A 21,640-nucleotide genomic window follows, 5' to 3' on the forward strand; every position below is an offset into this window, starting at 1 on the left:
GCACAAATCTGTGTAATACCTTAAAATACACGGACAACCACCAGAATAATACAATAACTCAAATAAAATGTCACAGTGTTAATTATAATAATTAAATAACATACAGTTATTTACAGTAAAAATGTGTATGGTCTTGCTACTTCTAAAATAAGTTGAGTAAAGTAACTTGTTGTTAACAAAGTTAAATATGATGTAAATATTAATATTAAAGTTAAATATTAAATAACTTTGTTTTTGTGTTTGTTTTCTCCAACTACAAATATTACAGATGGTTTGGCTGAGAATTCAGAAAGCTTCAACAGAATTACACTGAAAAAAGTAACCTGTGTAACTAATGAAGTGTCCCTTTCAATGAATACTAATGACTTAAATGAAATATATACAAACTGTTGGTTACACTTTATTTTACAGTATGTGTACTAACAGTGTACTTGTAGTGTACTTACAAGAAAATACTGTAATATAAGGTAACTACATAGGTTAAAGTTAGGTTTAGGAGGAGATTCACGCTTAGTACTAGTTGTTAACCAGTTATTGCAATTACTGTAATAAGTACATAGTATGTACATGGGGAACAGGACTGTAAAATAAAGTGCTGCCGAGTTGTTTTCTTTAATGCACCAATGCAATATTTTCTAAATGTCATAATCATTTGTTTTCAAACAAGTTTTCATTACTTCAATGAGCTCATTGTATCTGCATTAAATTATTACATTCTTTAAATTAATAAAGTTTTAGCTAACTGTGATTTGTATATGTACATTTCTGAAATACTTAGTCATTTAGCTCTGATAACAACACTCGAAATTGTAATATGGACTCATGCACTTTCTGTAAAGCTGCTTTGAAATGATGTGTATTGTGAAAAGCGCTATACAAATAAACGTGAATTGAATTGAAAGTATCTCTTGGACAGGTGAGCTGACCTTTGACCTCTGGCTATGTGCCGAGCAGATTTCTTTATTCCTGGAAACTGTGGAGCTGACACACATACAGCAACAGACAAGTGAACTGACCTGAATGTAGAACAATGCGATGACGATACTTATCTTATGTCATAATTTCATGTTATTCGAATGTACATTTTGTCTACTGGGGTAGCTACTCTGTTTCTGGGAGTTTTCAGTTGCTAATATTAGGTTACACTTTATTTTGATAGTCCACCCTAGACATTCTACTAATTATAAGTAACTTTTGCGTACAAGGTCGACATGAAACAGAAGTAGCGATAGTCTTTTCTTCCCTATTGTGATGTATATCCAAGTGAAGCTGCATCTCAAACAAGAACAAATGTAGTTGATAGGATGGTTGTGGTTTGCTATTGGTGGATCTCATGTGAGTGACAGGTTGCCCCGCCCTCGTCATCAGAGAAGAGATGAGATGTCGATACAAGAGGTAGGGGAAGTTATTTTGATTAAAAATCAGATTAATAAAAAAAAAGAGGTGCACAGATAAATAATTTACAATAAATACTGCAATATTCCACTAATTATTTTTATTGCTGTGCTAGTTTCATATCTCTCGTATCATCCTTTCTTCGCAGATAACTCTCAAATCAATATCTCATGGTTCTAATTCTTTTCTTTCTTCTTTCTTTTTTTCTTTCTTTCTTTCTTTCTTTCTTTCTTTCTTTCTTTCTTTCTTTCTTGTTTTGTTCAGTCACAGTTACATTTCTGTTCTTTTAAATAGACAAATAGGCATCATATTTTTTATCTAACTTTGTAAAGTAAACCAGTTTTTATCCTTCAACATGCTTGTTATAGACACAGAATGAAGGAGGTGATTATGAATGATCACAGGACAGAGTGCATTGCCATATTTTAGTTAACGCTCAATGATCTTCCGAACTGTCTGCTACATTGTTAGACCAATGGTAATTAATGAGTCGCTACTTTGAGCCAAAGTCCGAGCCGATCACCTTTCTCTCAGTCTTTCTGCTTTGTGCATAAGCATAGCCTATATTCCCCCTGACCTCAATACGTGTCCATCTGTCTCTGTGGCTGCTGTGCTGGATTTCTCTCAGACTTTAATCAGGCTGGTTATCTTGTTAAGACCTATGACAGCTTGTGGCTCAACATGGCTTCCTATTGTCACAGTCCGAGGAGTTTCCTGCGCGGACACGTGCAAATGAACAAAGAGAAGTAAACACTATCAAAACTTTGCTGAAAAACCTGTTGCACACAATCTACTACCTTCCTTCTGTCATCTGATTGATATTTATAGCCGACTTTTTTAGAAAGTTAAAAGCCTTTTAGTATAATTGTAAAAACGTGTGTTTTTGCTGTGAAATCTTTACTGATTTTTAACTGAAAAATAACTTGTATATTGTTATTAATATTTCAAGAGCAAAACTTACTGGACTGAAACAACCTAATTTGATTATCCATACATCATTTAAAAAAGAAAAGAAAAATCATGTTAAAATGTGAGTGTCAAATAGGATCCATCAGGCTTTTGAGGAACGTTTATTTGTTCATCTCTCAATCATTATTGTACAGCATTATGTTTCGAAACTACAGAGATTTTATCATAAAACTTACTAAGACATATTATTATAACGATGCATGCAGGGAAGCTGAAGACAGAAGACTCTGGTTCTCACAAAACACTAGTAAGTTTAATTCTTACTCAAAAAGCAAGCAAACAGGCAGTGCAAACACATCTAAACATAACAGAGACTGGGCCAAGAGTGAAGGCAAGGGTGAGGCTTAAATGACAAACTGAAACGAGCTAATAAATGACACACAGCTGAAACCAATGAACTAATAATGACGGTAACCATGGAAACTGAACAAAGGAACAGGTGAAACTCAGACAGATCAAAAACAAACATAACCCTGACAATTATATAGAGTGACAACTGATACTTGTATGATTATATGTAAGTAGTCTGCTATACTGTTCTAAAGATCTTTTGTCTTTTTGATCATATAGGCCTATGTATTAGCATCTGTCTTAAATTGCATATTTTTTCTTTTGAATAATGCTGAGCTGTTTTTCCTCCTCGAGTAGGAGCTCCATATTCTTACTGTGTCATACTATATGAGCCATAAAAGCCTGATGTATCAAATATGATACTCAATAAAAAAACACATATGCAAACTGTTTTTGCCTAAAGGTTCAATACACTGTTAAATTAAATGTAATTATACATGATTAATGTAATGTAATGTAATAATGTAATGACTATTATTTAATATGTCAGGATTTACAGGGTTAAAGCAAAAAAAAAAAAAAATATATATATATATAATGTAATTTGTTATGAATAAAAGAGAGATTTTGCTGTATATATCAGATAGAAACCGTCAACAAGACAACAGCACTTGTCAAATCTAAAGGTCTTGGTAGCACATCCCAAACATTTCACTGAAACTGTCATGAATTGCTAACTGCAGGTTCTTGAGGCCTTTAGGTTGTTAATGAGCACAGGACCAGAAGAAAGGAAGTGGAGGTGGAAGAAAAGAGGAGGAGGAGGGGAGAAACGGAGGGGAGGCGGGGGTTAAAGAGACTCTTCAGGATTAAGTCCCTTACAAGCTGTTTGGTGACTGAGTTTGACTAGTGACAGGACGAACAGGCAGAGACCTGCAGGAGTCCACACATCCAGACCAATGAGCTGACAGCATCTGTACCGTTACGGTAAGTCTCCGTTTGTTGATTGTTTATGTATGTCATAAATCTAGATAGCTCAGGTAATGAGATGGAGTGTGAATGACATTGATGGACATGTACCAGTTCTCTGTGTGTCTGTTTATAGTATACTCTATATTTCATGAGCAGTGTCTGTGTAGGGTTGCTATAAGGCTGGCATTATTTATCACATCCATTTCTTTGAGAACTTCAATTTGCCCTTTTCTTCTTTGCAGATTTGATTGTTTGGCTGCTTATTTTCAGCGAGTTCATGATTCATTCATTTGATAAACAGATGTTTTGTGTGTTAAAACTCTTCAGCTGTTTTCTATATGAATTGAGCTTAGCTGTTTTGGTTGAGGTTATGATTGAGGAGTTAAGGATTACAAACATTTGGGTTACTGACACATACATAAATTTTTGCCCATATAAGCATTTGCCATGATAGTCATAACTGTAATACTGGCTTTTGTTGTTAATGTTAATATGGGATCTCCTTCAAACAGTTTACAGGATCTTTCTGTATTTCTGTTAAGTTTCAATTTTTTTGACAGTGGTTGACAACAAGTAACCACAGTTTTGTTGGTGGATATTGAGATTAACACTGTGTTTAAGGACTGGAATACCCTTGTGAAAAAGAAGTGCGCTTAATTGTACTGAATGTGCACTTGTGTACTTCAAATCTTAAAAGTATATATATATATTTTTAAGTTGTACTTAAAAAAAAAAACTGCAGATAAAATAAAATGAATGAAATAAAAGGCCACTTAAGTGCACTACTCAGAACTTAAATGTATAATTACACTGTAACAAAGACACATTCAAATAAAGTGTAAACATTTTCATCTTATTGTAATTACCATGTAATTAAGTATCCGAAAACATTACATTCAGTTTGCACTTTATATTGTTTTAAATTATATTATTTCTGGAATAAGTGCTCTTTTTAAATCTAAGCTAAGCTAAAGTGTACTTCTTTTTCAAAGGGATGATTGTCTTTTTAGACTTTTTAGCATTGTATATGCTTTAAAATATCTGAGCAATACTTCAGTGATATTTAAATGAAAGATTATATATTTCATAAATATGGCATTTTTAAATGTTGTGTTACTAAATGACTAAAACGGTCACTGTTTTGCTCAGCCAGTTGTTCCGGATGAAGATCCAGATGGTTCTTTACTAGACTAGAGTGGTTGTTAAATACTATTTCATGGATTCAGCAGACGGCACATTCAATTTGAATGGTGTCTCTCTGGCTTAAAGTTCTGCCTTCCTTCGAAACTGACAATCAGGCTAATCAAGTGGATTTAGACTGGAAGATAAACCGAGATGAAGTGAGGATTGAGAGAGACTGGGGGAAACGGCTTCACGCTGTTCTCAACTGCTGCCATCTGTCTTGCTTTCTAAGCTCATGACACGCATGATCTTACCGCACACACATGTTCACGCAAGCACACGACCTGTGTGAGAGGGGTCTAAAACTCAATGTCATTTAAAGGCACACTATGCAAGATTTGTACCTTAATATAACAGCTTCGAAATCATTTAGATGGTAAACGAACTCGTAGTAGGGCGAATCATCCCGATAATGCAATGCAGGTTTGAGAGGTGGCGCCCCGACAAATCTCGTGAGAATCACGACTTGCTTTACGGCACGACATCACATACATCAACAACATGCGAAGCAGACTCTATGGAAGACACTAGCACGCATTTCAGACGTGAATCATGGCAGAGTCGACGAAGAAAACGAAGAAAGCGCGGTCGGAAGAGTGCAGAGGCGGCTCTGCGTAAGTGGTATTTACTACAGTAACGTTAAATACAAGTACTACACAGTGACTTTAGGGGTCGCTGTTTGAGAAAAACGGAAACTGCACAGTGTGCCTTTAATTAGTAAGATATCCTTGCTGTATATGGGTGGGTAAAGCCGTATGAACAGTTATTATTTATATTGTTTAGTATTGAGGTCAAAGGCACTTTGGTTTCTTGCTGGTTTCATCAAGGTTGTCTGTCTGACAGCAAAATCCAACACAAACCCATTGGCACATGAAGCAACAGACGCACTGACCCGACAGACTCCACCCTCAGGAAAAAACACTCCTGCTCTAGTCAAACCACAGGCAAAATCCACAAAAGCTTTAAGCGAGTTGTCTGGTAACTGGAAAGATGTGCATCCTGGTTAGCAGTGAAAATGATGGTATCTGCTGGACAAAATGCACTGTAGACTGTGGGGATGGACAGTCCAGTTGTATTGTTTGATACAGAATATATGTCATTCAGTGTTCAAAATTCAGAAAAGAAGAATTGGTTCCCTTTTAATTTTTCAAGAAGGAATTGATTTGATTTGAATTGGCCACACACTCAACGTGATGTTAGGAATTGGAATGACAGTAAGACGAATTTACTCAATTGCAATTCAAAGACTTGCAAGACTAATTGTAATATAAATTAAATACAACAGTTTAAAACATTGATTATTAATATAATATGATGTTTCTAGAATTTCCCCATGTGATTTGTATAACATGTTTAGGGCCAGATTTACTAACAGTTTGCGCCAGCGCAAACCCTCTTTTGGCATAAAAAAACTACTGTCAGGATACTAAAGGCACTCAGAGACAAATTAGCTCTGAAAAGGTGTGGACAGGGATATTTTTGCAGCTGACCTTATTGCACATGTATTTGTAGAAGTTTCCCTTTCAGACACAACATTTATGGGAGGAGAGTATTTTTGAAACATGCAAGGTGATTTACTAAGGTTTGCACTCATCAATTTACTAAGGTTTACTGGTATATGCACCATTATTTATCGCCCAAGAAAAGCGTGTCTTAAACCAGATGGAAATTTGTGATGCTCTTGGTAGATTCTGTTGGTCATTATGGAAATTATCCAGCTGGATAAAAAAATAAAAAGGCTCTCTACGTTTGATTTTAAATTGGATATATGCACTGAACATTGCGTTAAATTCATTAGTGAAGCTCAAGCTCCCTTCAAGCTGTGTTCTTCTTGAAGTTCTGGACAGTATGAAACTCAGTCCAGCCTCCTTCCTGCCAGCTATCAGCCCAAGCACTTAATTAATCCAATTAATGGCAAAGTTCAGCAAGTAGAAGAGACAGTATACGGAGACTCTCTCAATTTACAGACACGATCACATGCTAATCCTCTGTAGACCCTTGATGACGACTCTTTTCTTGACTTATCTTCATTATGAGGGATTCTGACGCACAGACATCCACTTGTGCGGGCGGAAATGTTTGCCCTGTATTAATTCAGTAGCTTCAAACAACTTAAACTGATCATCCCAAACGAAACGTTCTTCAGTGGTTCTTTGCAGCACTCAAATGTTATCCTTGAAACTTTCTTTGGAGATTATAAAAGCTCTTGATGTTACATTATAGATTCTTCTAATCAGTCTATAAGTTTCTGGGGTTCTTTGAAGCCATCTAACCGTCCAGCCCGACTACTATTTTCATCATAAAAATAAAGGCACCAGCTACTGTATAACTGAAGGGGTTTGACAGCCTGATGCCACAAAAATCCATTATAAGATCCTCAAAAAACTTTTTAATCGTTAGTTCTTCTAAAAAAAATCACCATACTGGAGCTTCAAAGAACCCCAGAAACTGATTAGAAGAACCTATAATGTGACATCAAGAGCTTTTATAATCTCCAAAGAAAGTTTCAAGGATAACATTTGAGTGCTGCAAAGAACCACTGAAGAACGTTTCGTTTGGGATGTTTGGGATGATCAGTTTAAGTTGTTTGAAGCTACTGAATTAATACAGGGCAAACATTTCCGCCCGCACAAGTGGATGTCTGTGCGTCAGAATCCCTCATAATGAAGATAAGTCAAGAAAAGAGTCGTCATCAAGGGTCTACAGAGGATTAGCATGTGATCGTGTCTGTAAATTGAGAGAGTCTCCATATACTGTCTCTTCTACTTGCTGAACTTTGCCATTAATTGGATTAATTAAGTGCCATGGTAGGAAATGTTGCTGTGCCATTTATAACATTGTTCCTTGTAGTTAACAAAACAGTAAATTGTGTTATTTGCAATTGCAGTTATGTCATTGGTCATAAAGGTCATAACCCTTGTGAAAAAAATGCACTTAATTGTATTGCACTTGAAGTGTCCTTCAAATCTTAAAAGTATAAAAACTGTACTTGCAGATAATAATAATGAAATAAAGGTGACTTAAATGTGCTTAAAGACAGTACACTTTAATGTTTCTTAACACACTTAAGTACAATTTAAAAAAAATGCACTGTAATAATACTAAATTAAAGTTTTTCTAATGTTCTAACAATCTTCTGTCATGCTTTAAAGTAAACTTGTTTTGATGTGTTGACAAACATATTAAAGCACATGTAAAGTACATTTACATTTCAAGTTAATATATTTTAAATGTCCTAAATGCAGCTTAATCATTGCAAATCTGTAATTACAAATATATTTAAACACATACAAGTGACATACAAGACATACAAGTTTCAATAAAAATGTATTAATGTATTGAACTGCAGACAAAGTCGTACATTTTTCTTTTTTTAAAGGATGGCCAATCAGTTCCATAGAACAGAAAATGAGATTTTAGATTTCAAGGTTAAAAGAAAAAAGATCCTGTCTTCCGAAAACTTCAGGAATAACAAGAGTTTTCTTTGTTTTCTTTCCCCAGGCTTTACACTTGCTGCTCTGAAGAGACAAGAGAAGGATCATTGGGCGGATTACTTGTAAATACACATGGTCTCTGAACGGCTGATGACCTTGGAGAGGAAGAGGCTTGAAAAGACACAGTAAGCAGTAAGAGACAGTTTTACAGGATTTAGACGACGAGGACGGATACAAGTGCAATCCTGTTAAGGATAAAGACTTTATTTTAATTGTACTGCTGTGCAAAACAACGGAATTTTGTGGTATCCCACATTCTTAAACATTTCATTCAACAAATATGCATCCAACAAGCTCCACAGTAGGACTCAGGATGGGTGAACGTATTTCCCTGTTCTTCTTCTTCTATGCCATCTGTCTTTCCGTATGCACTGGGACTGGAATGCCAGGTTCGGACTACAACCCTCATCCTCGTTTCATTTGTACCCCCATTCCCGCTGACGCCGATCCCGGGTGTTTCCCCACGACAGGCGGCCCAGGTGGCCCCAGTCCCGGACACCACAGCGGACCTAACGGGAACAGCAACAGCTGGTGGGGAATGTCTGAGGAGGCAAAAGCGACAATCCTGCACCTGCGGGAGAGTTTGGTGCAGCAGAAAGAAACCATCCTGGACCAGAGGGAGACTATCCGAGAGCTCACCGCCAAACTGAACCTGTGTGAGGGCTTCAACCGCGGCATGGGCAGCCATGACGACCACCCGCACCAGAAACCTACACACCTGGCTCACCACGCCCACCACGCCTACCCGACAGCACCCGACACAGCACACTTTGGGTGGGTGCCGCCCGAAAGTCACCACAGCAGTCACGGAATGGACCTGGGTCACTATGGGGACGGGGTCGGAGGACATCATCGAGGGAAAGCCTCACTAAGCGAGAAGCATGTCACAGGGGATATTCCTTCACCCTCGTCTACGCCGGAGCAGATGACCAGGATGCTTCAGTCCCTAAAGGAGCGGCTAGAGAACCTGCAGGTAGAGTCACATTTATTCATACAGTGCTTAATCAATACAGATTGTTTCAAAGCAGCCTCACAGTAATAAACAGCAAAATAGCATAAAATTCTGAAACAAAGAAAATTTCAGCTGTAAAGCAACACTACAGAAGATCAGGCAGAAGTGTCTATAACTGATCTTTACACAGTTATTGAATGGAACTGAATCAACACTGAACTGACCTCAGCTGAACCATGACACTATTTTCCTTTAAGAGAAAATAGTGTCATTGCTCATCTGCTCCAGCGTGGATGAGGGAGAAGGAATCTCCCCCGTGACCTGGTCCTCACTCAGCGAGGCTTTCCCGCAATGATGTCCTAAACTTTGAAAAATAATAGTTGGATAATATCTAAGTATCCAAATGTATAACTTTTAAACATAAAATCAAGAATTTTTACGCTTCAGACTGGTAGGTTTATGTTTGCATTTTCTGGTTTTCTGTGTGCCTTTGTTCCCTATTTACCTGCTTTCCACTTGTTTTATGGTTACTCATTAGTTGATTGATTAGTCCACACCTGTGCCTTGTTTTCCACCTCAGTTAACCTGTGTATTTATAGAGCTCAGTTTTAGTTGTTCTTTGTCCATTCTCCGGACAAAAATATGGATCTAGCTGCAGTCCCTTACCCCAAATCCTTCTCCTCTACCTTGCTCAAGATGGCCATCCCCTAGAAGACTATTTGGAGGAGTTCAGCTCAGCCACCTAGTGTCCTGGAGCGACCTTGAAGAGAACTTTCTAGAGTGGGCTGGATGAACATCTTTTCCAACTGCTGCCAACTACCACCTTAGCCACAGCCAACGCATTCTCATCCTAGGGCGTCATATACTGACCCTTTTGACATTTCGTCTACATCGAACGCACATGGCACCCTTTAGCGTCAATATGACACGCACAGAGCCTTGTTCGGATATGGGTAGGTTTAGGTCTGGGGTAGGTTTAGGGTTAGACCGCTAGGAGGCGCCTTCTGGCCCATATCTATCTGCGTCTCATATTGACGATAAAGGGTGCCATGTGCGTTTGATGCAGACGAAATGTCAACAGCGTCAGTATTATGACGCCTTGGGATGAGAACGGGCTGCCACAGCCTACCCAGCCCACTTCCATCATCCAGTCAACACCTATCCTTGTTCCAGTGAGCCTACCTGCCTCGGAATTCCTCCTTAGTCCTTCCCCACTCCTCCACACGCCTGGCACAAACCCAAAGCCACTACCAATGCCACTACCAAGGACCTAAAGCCTGAGCCTAACACAGACCCAAAAAGCAAGCCAAGTCTGACCAGGTGTGTAAGCCGGCCCCAATGTTCATCCAGGAGCCTAGCCACTGTTCATTCCGGAGCCTGAACCAGCACTCTCGACCTTCAGCGAACCAGAGCCCACTGCAGACCCAGAGCCTGTCAAGTCTGACCAGGTGTGTGAGCTGGTCTCCATGTTCATCTCTGAGGGAGTGCTGGTTGAGATGGATATTGTGAAGAGTTCCATTAATCATCCTCCCAGCCCTAAAGTCTGCCCCTTCTCATGTGAACCTCTGGATTCCCTGATCCCAGCCTACTTTCAAGCCCAGTCTCTGCTGCTGGTCCCACCCAGCTCCAAATCTCCTTCATCAGCCAGCCTCAAGTCTCCTTTGTCGCCGCTGGTCCCTCCCAGCCTCAAGTCTCTTTGTCGCCGCTGGTCCCGCCCAGCCTCCCACTGCCTCTTCCTCTGACAACTCCATCCAGTTCCTTGGCCCCACCTCCACTAAATCCCTTCAGCCCCTCTGCTGCTCCTTCGTTGGCACCACCCAGCTACTTGGATCTACTTTTGGCTCCCTGGTCTTCAGCTTCACCTCAGTATAAGGAGCCCTGGACTCCACCCCGGCCTGTCGACCCATTGGCTTCACCTTGACTCCACGCTCCCTCGGCTGCACCGTGGTCCAGCATCCCCCAAGCTCTGCCGGGCTTCCTCGTCCTCCAGCTCTGCCTAGGCTAGTCATCACCCTTGTTGTGCGACAGACTTCTAGGCCTCTGGCTATGCCTCGTTCCTCCACCCTTTCAGCTCCACTGGGCTCTTTTCCTTCCCTCCGGCTCCACCGTTGTCCTCACTCCCATCGGGTCTGCCCCAGTCTACCGAACCCCTGTCTCCACCATGGTTCTGCAAGCCTGTGTTCTGCCTCGGCCCTCCAGTCCATTGGTGACACCCTGGGTCTTTCTCTCCTTGGCTTTACCTGGGTCTCTTCCTCTCCCAGCTGCACCTCAGTTGACCAAGCTCCTGGTTCCTCTCTCCATCGATTCGGCCGTGGGCCTTTGTCTTGGCACTGCTCTTGGTCGCTCCCTAGCTCCTTTACTGTGTTTGTCCCCACTCCTACCTAAAAAGCTTAAGTTTCGGTTTACGGCGCAAGGACACGCCTTCCGGAAGGGGGAAGTAATGTTAGGTTTGTGTTTACATTTTTCTTTTCTGGGTGCTTTTGTTTTGTTATGTGCCCTATGTTCCCACTTTGCATTTGTTGTCATGGTTACTCATTAGTTGATTGATTAGTCCCCACCTCTGTCTTGTTTTCCTCCTCAGTTACCCTGTGTATTTATAGCCCTCTTTGTTCTTTGTCTGTTCTCCTTGTTAATATTATGGTTTGCTTCATCTCCTACATTTCCTGTTTCTCTTGCCCGTTTTTGATTTATTGTTATTAAAAGATGGTGCACCTAGATCCTGCCTCTACTAATCCTTGCTTTAACCCTTGTTGACGCAGACATCTACTGGCCATTATTATCATAACATAATTTTTATGGTAAAATTAAGAAATGTACATGTAAATAAGATCCAAATAACCTAAATCTTAAAATAAGTATTTAACTTTATTGTTACTAATTTAAATTAGCATAATATTTCATTAAAAAAGAAAATGCTACACCTTCAATAGTGTTGCGTAGCCTGACTTTCAGACTGACGGCAGAAGGTCTGGACTCCATCGCAGCTTACATTAGCCAAGCCCAAGAGGATGTTTGACTGACATGTAACGCAACCAATCACAGTTAGTTTTGTTCCGTGTCATGTTAAGTGGCGTGAAAATATAAAGTTGATGTCCCTACGATAACAGACCTTATCGGACGGCGTGCATCTAATAAATTATTCATTCAAGAACGTTGTGCAAGTTGCACTTTATCATTAAACAGCAAAACACTCTTACTGTTCCCAGTCAAAAATTACAGCAAACAACCAATGTGTGACCATTTTTAACTGCCTGTCAAATGAAATGAAACTGATGGGACACTGTTTGTCTCGCTTTTAAACATTGCTGTGGGAGCGTGTTACATTAGGGTAATGAAAGTGATCCTATCAATTTAAATATTATATGAGGTGAGGTGTTTTGAGCAGTTACCAAAATCAGCAGCATATAGTACAGCACTGTGCAGGCCTTTCGCTTAGACTGCTGTGATTGTGTTTGCAGACAAGAAACACTTCCACCAGCTACGCAAGTTCACTGAAAGATCTCCTGCAGAGGAAGATCAACGCTCTAGAACAACAGATGCAACACCATTCTGCATCACTTACCAGTGCCAGTCACAGTGACCATGAGGGTGATGATGATGATGACGGTCACCATGTCGACGATCACGACCACAGCCATCATGAGAACAGCCATGACGACAGAGACCATGACAGCCACGACGATCACGATGGTCCTCACGATGAGAGCCACCACAGTGATCACCATGATGACAACAGCCATGACAACGGTCACCATGACAATGAGGTTTCTGAACATGGCTTCGAGAGGTTGTCTTATAACCTACAAGGTCACAGAGAAGCACAGGTTGGAGTGCACAGCAAACTGGACACAGTTCTGAGTCAACTGCAGCACAGGCTTACTGACACTGGTAAGAGATAAAAGAATGCTCTAGTTACTTCTGATCTTTGAGCATTTAGATTACCCTGCTGGAGAATCCAGCTAAATGCAACTTAAGCCTGGCCAGTTTTGGTCCTTAGCTGTTCTAGATTGTTCATGATGATGGACCTGAAAAAACACCTTGATCAAGATGATTAGGATTGGTAGACCACCTTTGATGGCCAACAAGTCAGTTACCATGTTCTAAGCTGATATGACATGTTTTTACCTCTAATCAGGGTGCAAAAAAAAAATCAGATGGGGAATATTTGAATGTCATTATTTAAATTTTTATGTAGATATTTAGACAATGTAGAAGTAGTGTAATTCATTTAAAATTAACGTTACAAATACCAAAAAATAGTTGCACAAAATTAATTAACTAAATTGCATTTGTTACAATTAAATGATTGACTATACATGTATTTATACAGTTTACAGGCCCCATGAGGTAATAAGATAAAATGTCAAACATTTTGAACACATTTAAATATATCCTGACAAATTTGTTTTATTTTTATTCCATCTTAATCCATTGGCCGGTTGCATAAACTGGTTAGACAATTAAGCCTTAAAAGTTGTCACCTAATTTTTTCTTAAAGACTGGTTGTAGCTTTTTTAAATTAGCTACATAAAAAGTTATCTTAAGATAATTTGAATCTGAAAAGCAAGACTTGACTAACTACTACTTTGTCAACCCGATGATACAAATGGGATTACAAGAGAATCGTCTAAGATTCAAATAAGATCCTACTGGATAAACTGAAATTCCAATCTTTTAAGCTGTAGTGTCCTGCATGTTTTAGGCTGCTTGCAACGTTGAAAATTAAAATCTGTAAAACAAGATACAATTTACACCTGTTTTGGCCTCAGCGATTGCATTGCACTGACTATGACAGACTTTTTAGGCAGCATAACGATCTCCAACAAAATAGAGAAAGCTTTGGTGATAACTAAGTTCATATATTTAATTACTACAACAGTCGTTTCTCACTAGAAATGACATCAAAAGTGCAAAAACACACATTTACACACTAACTGATCACCAACCGCATCTTTCAGACACCATCTTTATTTTTTAGCACAACTGTCACAGAATGGAAAGCACAGGATTGTGGGATATTCAATTAAAATGAAGAATACATCTATGCTGCATTCAAAAATCGATCAGATGAAAGTATCTCAGGAGATAGGAAGTGAAGCTAACATTGGATTCGGACGTGTCTTGATGCCTTCCTACCTTGGAATCCTCCTAAGGCAGCATTTTTCAGTTTTCGGTTGCAGCCAATGTCGAGGACAACAATAGCTAGTAAAACTGTTGACCTGCAATGTATAAACATTAGACTTAATATTATAACAGTATTAATCCAATTACAAGCAGTTTAGTTGTAGCAGTTTAGCATCTACTGTCGGAAATGGAAAATGCATCCCGTCTGACCAGAAGAGGGGATTAAACAAATCCCCCCTGACAAATCAATCACACTCTGCCTCAATGCCAAACTTGACACTGATTATCAATTCCACAGGTTCTAGAAAGAACAGTAAATCCACTGAAGCTTTCCAGGTCGGCTTCCCCATGCGAACCAACTACATGTACGGTCGTGTGAAGCGCACTCTGCTGCACGAGGTCTTCTCCTTCACGCTGTGTTTGTGGATGAAGGCTGGAATCATGCCTGGACTCGGAACGCCCTTCTCCTACTCTGTTCCAGGCCAGGCCAACGAACTGGTGCTCATTGAGTGGGGCAACAACCCGATGGAGCTGCTCATCGATGACAAAGTGAGTGAAAGAAAGCGACACGAGAATGAGATGAAGGAGATCTGAGGGAATGTGCACATAATTCCATCAGTCCCTTATGCTCACCAATGCTGCATTTTTTTGATCAAAAATACAGTAAAAACAGTAATATTATGACTATACTGTATATAATTACTATTAAAATAGCTGTTTTCTATTTGAATTTATTGTAAAATGTAATTTATTCCTGTGATCAAAGCTGAATTTTCAGCATCATTACTCCAGTCTTCAGTGTCACATGATCCTTCAGAAATCATTCTAATATGATGATTTGATGCTCAAGAAACATTTCAGATTATTATCAGTTGAAAACAGTGGATATTTTTGTGGAAACAGTGACATTTTCAGAATTCTTTAATGAACAGAAAGTTCAAAAGGACAGCATTTAATAGAAATAGAAATATTTTGTAACATTATAAATGTCTTTACTGACACCTTTGAACAAAATCTAGATTGAAGCTAATTTCTTTCATGAAAAACTCATACTCACCCCAAACTTTTGGATGTAGTATAACATAAACATTTTATTTTATAGAAACCACAGGCCACGTTCATAAGTTTTGAGAATTACAACCACATAAAAATTGTAAGCTCACTGCTTTAAAAAGAAACATGGATACTGAAAGTTCAACCTGTTTGGTGAAGCTGTGTTTATTTAAAATAAAGTATTAGTGACCAAAAAAAAAAGTATTGTTATCTTGCAACAGTTAAAGGGATAGTTCACCCAAAAATTAAAATTGTGTCATCATTTACTCACCGTCAAGTTGTTCCAAACCTGTATGACTTTCTTCCTTCTGCTGAACACAAAAGAAGATATATTAAAGAATGTCGGTAACCAAACAGTTGATGGACGCCACTGACTTCCATAGTATTTTTTATTTATTTTTTTGTACTATGGAAGTCAATGCGGTCCATCAACTGTTTGGTTTCCAACATTCTTCAAAATATCTTCTTTTGTGTTCAGCAGAAGAAAGAAATTTGGATTTGGAACAACTAGAGGGTGAGTAAATGATTTAAATTTTTGGGTGAACTATTGATTTTAACAACTAGTTTTGTCAGTACTGGAGTTAATTCAGTTGTCAAATGTGGTTGTAACTCTGTGTGCTCAGAAGAGTGTTTAGCTGCATTGGTATATGAATATAGTTGCAAATATGACTAGTGTGATGACCAAACAAATTTAAAGAAAATATTTTGGGGTTTTAAAATGCCTTCAGCTCTCCTGTGATTTCCATTAACTGTCCAGTTAGACAGCTCAGTTAAATATTATTCTATAATATCTAGGTATTAAATAAGAATCAGAAAATCCTGTAGGAATTTCAGTTTATCCAGTCGGATCTTATTTGAATCTTAGAGGATTCTCTTGTAATCCCATTTTTATCATTGGGGCTTAATTATGAAATAAATTCCAAAAGGGACCCCATTCCACATTTATTAAGGATTTTTAAAATAGACAAATGAAGGACATATGGTAAAATCAGTAGTGGCCTTTGCTATGTTTCACTTGAAACGGGCCTCGCAACAGAAGGGGCCTCGGCTTGCACTCGAAAAAGAGCCCCGCCATCATGGAAATTAACGGGGGCTTGGGGCAAAAAGGCCCCCAAAATTCAAGATATATGGGGCAAAAATGTACTTGATTCTTGTTTTTAAGAGTGCTGTTTTCCCGAATATCAGAACGAGTGCAAATGTGATAGTCCATTGATTTCATAACAGTCCAATAAACAAGAAATTAATGTTAGGTGATTTTCATTTTAGACTTAGAACATTGTCTTTTTTAAACGGGCCTCCGAATTGCAAAGGCTCTGGGTGAAATAGAGGCACACAACAGAAAATATAGTGTTTATTGAGAGAATTCTGTGTTTAATAGAGGACATTATCTTGCCTCGGGTTCACAGGCTGTTACTTTACCCCTCTCGCTGAGTGATGGTAAATGGCACCATGTGTGTGTGACGTGGTCAACACGAGACGGCCTGTGGGAGGCCTATCAGGATGGAGTGAAGAGAGGGTCAGGAGAAAACCTCTCCCCCTGGCATCCCATCAAACCTGGCGGGGTCTTCATACTGGGGCAGGAACAGGTAACATGAGACAAACACAACATACAATCAGCTAAACTCATATTTCTCCTTTGACTTGAGCCATAGACAAACACCAGGAACACATTAGCAACTGCATAGCAACACCCTGGCAACCATCCACAACACTATGGTTACATGAGACAAACACAACATACAATCAGCTAAACTCATATTTCTCCTTTGACTTGAGCCATAGACAAACACCAGGAACACATTACCAACTGCATAGCAACACCCTGGCAACCATCCACAACACTATAGCACTGTGGCAAAAGAATTGACACTTAATTAAACTCCTGTGAGAGAAAAAAAAGTGCACTTAATTGTATTGAAAGCACACTTAAGTGTGCTTAAAATCTTCGTATATTTTTTAAAACTTGAACTTGCAGATAATATGATATGAATTAAATAAAGGCCACTTAAGTACACTTAAAGAGAGAACACTTTTAGGACAATGCTTCTTAGCACACTAAAAAGTGCACTTAGTAATAATGTAAAATTTATAGTTTGGTTACACTTCATTTTACAGTGTCGTTGTTATAGTGTAATTATTTAATAATAGTACCTACATTTAAGTACTGAATAATATTAATAAACTAATAATTTGGGTTAGGGTTTGGTGTATAGAGTTAGTTGCTTTGGTAACACTTTATTTTACAGTGTCTTTGTTACATGTTACATGTACTTACCATAGGAATAACAGTAAATTATGCATAATTACATGCAACTAACCCTCAACCAAACCCCAATCCTAACCCTATAGTAAATACATGTAGTTAATTATTATATAATCATTAAAATATACACTTTATATATACAAAGATGTACTTAAGTCCTACTTAAGTCCCACTCTAAAGTTAAGCTAATTGCCTTTAATATAAATGTACATAATACATTTTCATTAAGTTGCTATTAAAATGCAGTTAAGTGTCCGAAAACATTACATTCAGTTCATACTTGAGTATATTCTGTAAAGTGTATTATTACTCATTTTAAAGGTATGCTAAAGTGAACTTCTTTTTCACAAGGAAAGTCTTATATGAGACCTCATGCTAATGAATAAGCCAGTGAAGTTGTATTCATGAAGTTGACTTTACAAATAAAGAGCTAAGAAGTTGAAGTAAGATGAAGCATCTGGTTAGTGTTGCTAAAATAATATCACCAAATCTTCCATCCATGTTTTCCCAGGACACACTGGGTGGTCGCTTTGATGCGACGCAGGCGTTTGTTGGAGAAATCTCAGACGTGCAGATGTGGTCTCATGTTCTCACGCCACATGACGTCTACAGCCTGGCTTCATGTGGTGGTCATATGACCGGTGACATCATCGCCTGGTCAGAGTCAGTGGTGGAGCTGCATGGTGGGGTCACCAAATACCCCTTTGACCCCTGTCATTAAAGAGTATCACCGGGCAAAAGGACAATCCATTTACAAATCTCAGTGTGCAGAATGTTTGAAATAAGCTTGTTTTGAAGCATTCTGATGATTTGTCACCTGGGTGCAATGCAAAATTCATCCATTATCACTTCAAAAACATTGCCTTCTGTTTACATAAGAAAATTGGATGATCCCATGACCTCTAGGATTTCAACAGGGACCCGTTTTTTTGTATTTATAATGTTTTCTTACTGAACTTTTTTCATTTGTATTGTATAAATGGCACTTAAGTGTCATTCAATGTTTGATGCAAGTATATGACATATTGTCATAACTTGGATAGAAATCCATAGAGGACACTAAAAATGTAGATGTTCGTGCAAAAAATAGAAAAGCGGCTCAACCTGAGCAGTGAGTTGAAGTTGAAAGATTCATTTTCTTGTACTGTAAGAAGAATCTAAAGATACAGCGATACCAAAGAGAAGAGATACACACCGCTGCAGAGACAGCATTTGATCAGGCCACGTGCACTGTTGTCGTGTTTGTAAATTGTTTTTACTGTACTTGTCCAGATGCTACTGTACTTTACCGTACTGTACTTGTCCAGATGCTACTGTACTTTACCCTACTGTCCAGATGCTACTGTACTTTACCGTCCAGATGCTACTGTACTTTACCGGACTGTACATGTCCATGTCCAAATGCTACTGTACTTTACCGTACTGTACATGTCCAGATGCTACTGTACTTTACCGTACTGTACATGTCCAGATGCTACTGTACTTTACCGTACTGTACATGTCCAGATGCTACTGTACTTTACCGTCCAGATGCTACTGTACTTTACCGGACTGTACATGTCCATGTCCAAATGCTACTGTACTTTACCGTACTGTACATGTCCAAATGCTACTGTACTTTACCGTCCAGATGCTACTGTACTTTACCGGACTGTACATGTCCATGTCCAAATGCTACTGTACTTTACCGTACTGTACATGTCCAGATGCTACTGTACTTTACCGTACTGTACATGTCCAGATGCTACTGTACTTTACCGTACTGTACATGTCCAGATGCTACTGTACTTTACCGTACTGTACATGTCCAGATGCTACTGTACTTTACCATACTGTACATGTCCAAATGCTACTGTACTTTACCATACTGTACATGTCCAAATGCTACTGTACTTTACTGTACTGTACATGTCCAGATGCTACTGTACTTTACCATACTGTACATGTCCAAATGCTACTGTACTTTACCATACTGTATATGTCCAAATGCTACTGTACTTTACCGTCCAGATGCTACTGTACTTTACCGTACTGTACATGTCCAGATGCTACTGTACTTTACCGTACTGTACTTGACCAGATGCTACTGTACTTTACTGTACTATACTTATCCAAATGCTACTGTACTTGTCCAGATGCTACTGTACTTTACCGTACTGTACTTGTCCAGATGTTTGGTGTTTTGAGCTTCACATTAAGTGTAGTAGTTTGTTTTATTAATTTATTAATCTACAGTAAATGTGTTATTGATTCAAAAGAATATACTTTTCCACTGTAATGTTTGTGCATCTGAATTTTTTATGCATTTACAGTTTCTTTAGGCCTTACTTGTTTTCATTTGTTTAGAGATTTAGAAGCTGAAATGCAATAAAAGGGACTGATTTTTTTGGATTTTTCTTTAATAGCAATTTAATGGCTTCTGACTATAATTCTAAAATTTTTATAGGATTCTAAATGTTGATTTTCATAGCATTTCCAAACTGAATTCTTTAGGCTATTCCTCAGTCCTGCAGTATTGATCAGCACAAGCCTCTCAGTGAAATAGCAGACCTGTCTTATGTTGGTCTTCATTGCTATTATTAGAAACTAGGCTAATTAGGCCTCTTGTATTAGACTGTAGTGTTAAGATTCACAACAAGCTATCATCACTTACAGCATCTATACCAAAAAATGAGAACCAGATTGGATCCACGTTTGCCTTCAGAACTGCCTTAATTCTTAATGGCACAGATTCAACAAGGTTCTGGAATCATTCCTCAGAGACTTTGGTCCATATTGTCATGATAGCATCACACAGTTGCTGCAGATTTGCCGGCTGCACATCCATGATATGAATCTCCTGTTCCAGCAAATCCTAAAGCTGCTCGACTGGATTGAGCTCTGGAGACTGTGGAGACCGTTTGAGTTTAGAGAACTCATCGCCATGTTCAAGAAACCAGTTTGAGATGATTTGAGCTTTTGTGATCTGCATTATCCTGCTGGAAGAAGCCATCAGAAGATCTTCACTGTGGTCGTAAAGGGATGGACGTGGTCAGCAACAATACTCAGGTGTGCCTTGGCGTTGAAACGAGGCTCAGTTGGTACTATATTCACTGTAAAAAATTTCTAACCCTCCCAAATCAAAAATTTCAAGTGACCGATAACATCTAAATTTTTCACTTGGGCCAAGTGAAATTCTGTAAATTTCAATTGGCCCAAGTGAAAATCTGTCAATTTAATTTTATAATTTACAGAATTTCACTTGGGCCAATTGAAAAATTTAGATGTTATCGGTCACTTGACATTTTTGATTTGGGAAGGTTAGAAATTTTTTACAGTGTTGGTACTCAGTTGGCCCAAAGAGTGTGCCAAGAAAATATCCTCTACACTATTTACACCACCAGCACCCTGAACCGTTGATTATAGGCAGGATGGATCCACACTTTCATGTTGTTTACGCCAAATTCTGACCCTTCTATCTGAATATATATATATATATATATATATATATATATATATATATATATATAGCTGTGGTTTGCTGAGGCACAAAATAACAAGATTAAGCAGCACTAATCGTTCTAGTTATCAGTCAGGAAATGAGCTAACAAGCTAAAGCAGTGTAGGATGGAAAAACAACACACTTATAGAAGTGTGTCCACCAACGGAAGACTGCGTTGAGGCATTTGTGTTAATCAAAAGTAGATTTTTACTTTTTTAATAAAAATAAAATAAAAAATATTCTGGGTATGTCTCCCTCTGCAAAATCAGCTGCCATGATCCTCATCACACATTGAGGTGGTGATGCAAGTCAGGCTCTGTTTACTCCTGGTGTTAAGATGCCTTTTGGTCGATCGGATCACAAGTAGACGAGGGAGACACATTCTCGTTCACACCTGCTGTTTTAATCCGTCTCTTTTGTCCACTTTTAAACACTTCTGTCCTGATTTCTTCAAGGGGAGGGTCTTT

General features: G+C 38.7%; 1 protein-coding gene and 1 long non-coding RNA gene across 3 annotated transcripts; one reads left to right on the top strand and one right to left on the bottom strand.

Annotated features, from left to right (window-relative positions):
• The first annotated feature begins 3,501 nt into the window (after positions 1 to 3,501).
• Positions 3,502 to 20,103, top strand: LOC307172108 (neuronal pentraxin-2). 2 transcript variants are annotated; one of them, XM_079894172.1, is made up of 7 exons: positions 3,561 to 3,639; positions 8,308 to 8,425; positions 8,690 to 9,273; positions 12,711 to 13,140; positions 14,675 to 14,925; positions 16,836 to 17,015; positions 18,204 to 20,098. In XM_079894172.1, the coding sequence occupies exons 3-7, from the start codon at positions 8,839 to 8,841 to the stop codon at positions 18,411 to 18,413; spliced, it is 1,506 nt and encodes a 501-aa protein (XP_079750298.1). In that variant the 5' UTR covers positions 3,561 to 3,639; positions 8,308 to 8,425; positions 8,690 to 8,838; the 3' UTR covers positions 18,414 to 20,098. The 2 variants fall into 2 exon arrangements, with proteins under 2 accessions (XP_079750297.1, XP_079750298.1); XM_079894171.1 differs by having other exon boundaries at positions 3,502 to 3,639; positions 8,308 to 9,273; positions 18,204 to 20,103.
• LOC307172110 lies at positions 17,290 to 20,079 on the bottom strand. Its single transcript, XR_013823655.1, has 3 exons — positions 19,815 to 20,079; positions 19,316 to 19,723; positions 17,290 to 19,031 (listed from the first exon to the last, which is right to left on the bottom strand). It is a non-coding gene; the product is annotated as an uncharacterized lncRNA (long non-coding RNA).
• Positions 20,104 to 21,640: the final 1,537 nt, after the last annotated feature.

The sequence above is a fragment of the Squalius cephalus genome, assembly GCF_949319135.1.
Source record: "Squalius cephalus genome assembly, chromosome: 15".
In the NCBI taxonomy this organism is placed as follows: Eukaryota; Metazoa; Chordata; class Actinopteri; order Cypriniformes; family Leuciscidae; genus Squalius; species Squalius cephalus.

Excerpts from the sequence above, each read along its gene's own strand:
- LOC307172108 (XM_079894171.1), top strand. The coding sequence starts at position 8,581 with ATGCATCCAACAAGCTCCACAGTAGGACTCAGGATGGGTGAACGTATT. Across the intron at positions 9,274-12,710 it reads AGCGGCTAGAGAACCTGCAG|ACAAGAAACACTTCCACCAG; the intron begins GTAGAGTCACAT and ends TTGTGTTTGCAG. Across the intron at positions 13,141-14,674 it reads GCACAGGCTTACTGACACTG|GTTCTAGAAAGAACAGTAAA; the intron begins GTAAGAGATAAA and ends TCAATTCCACAG.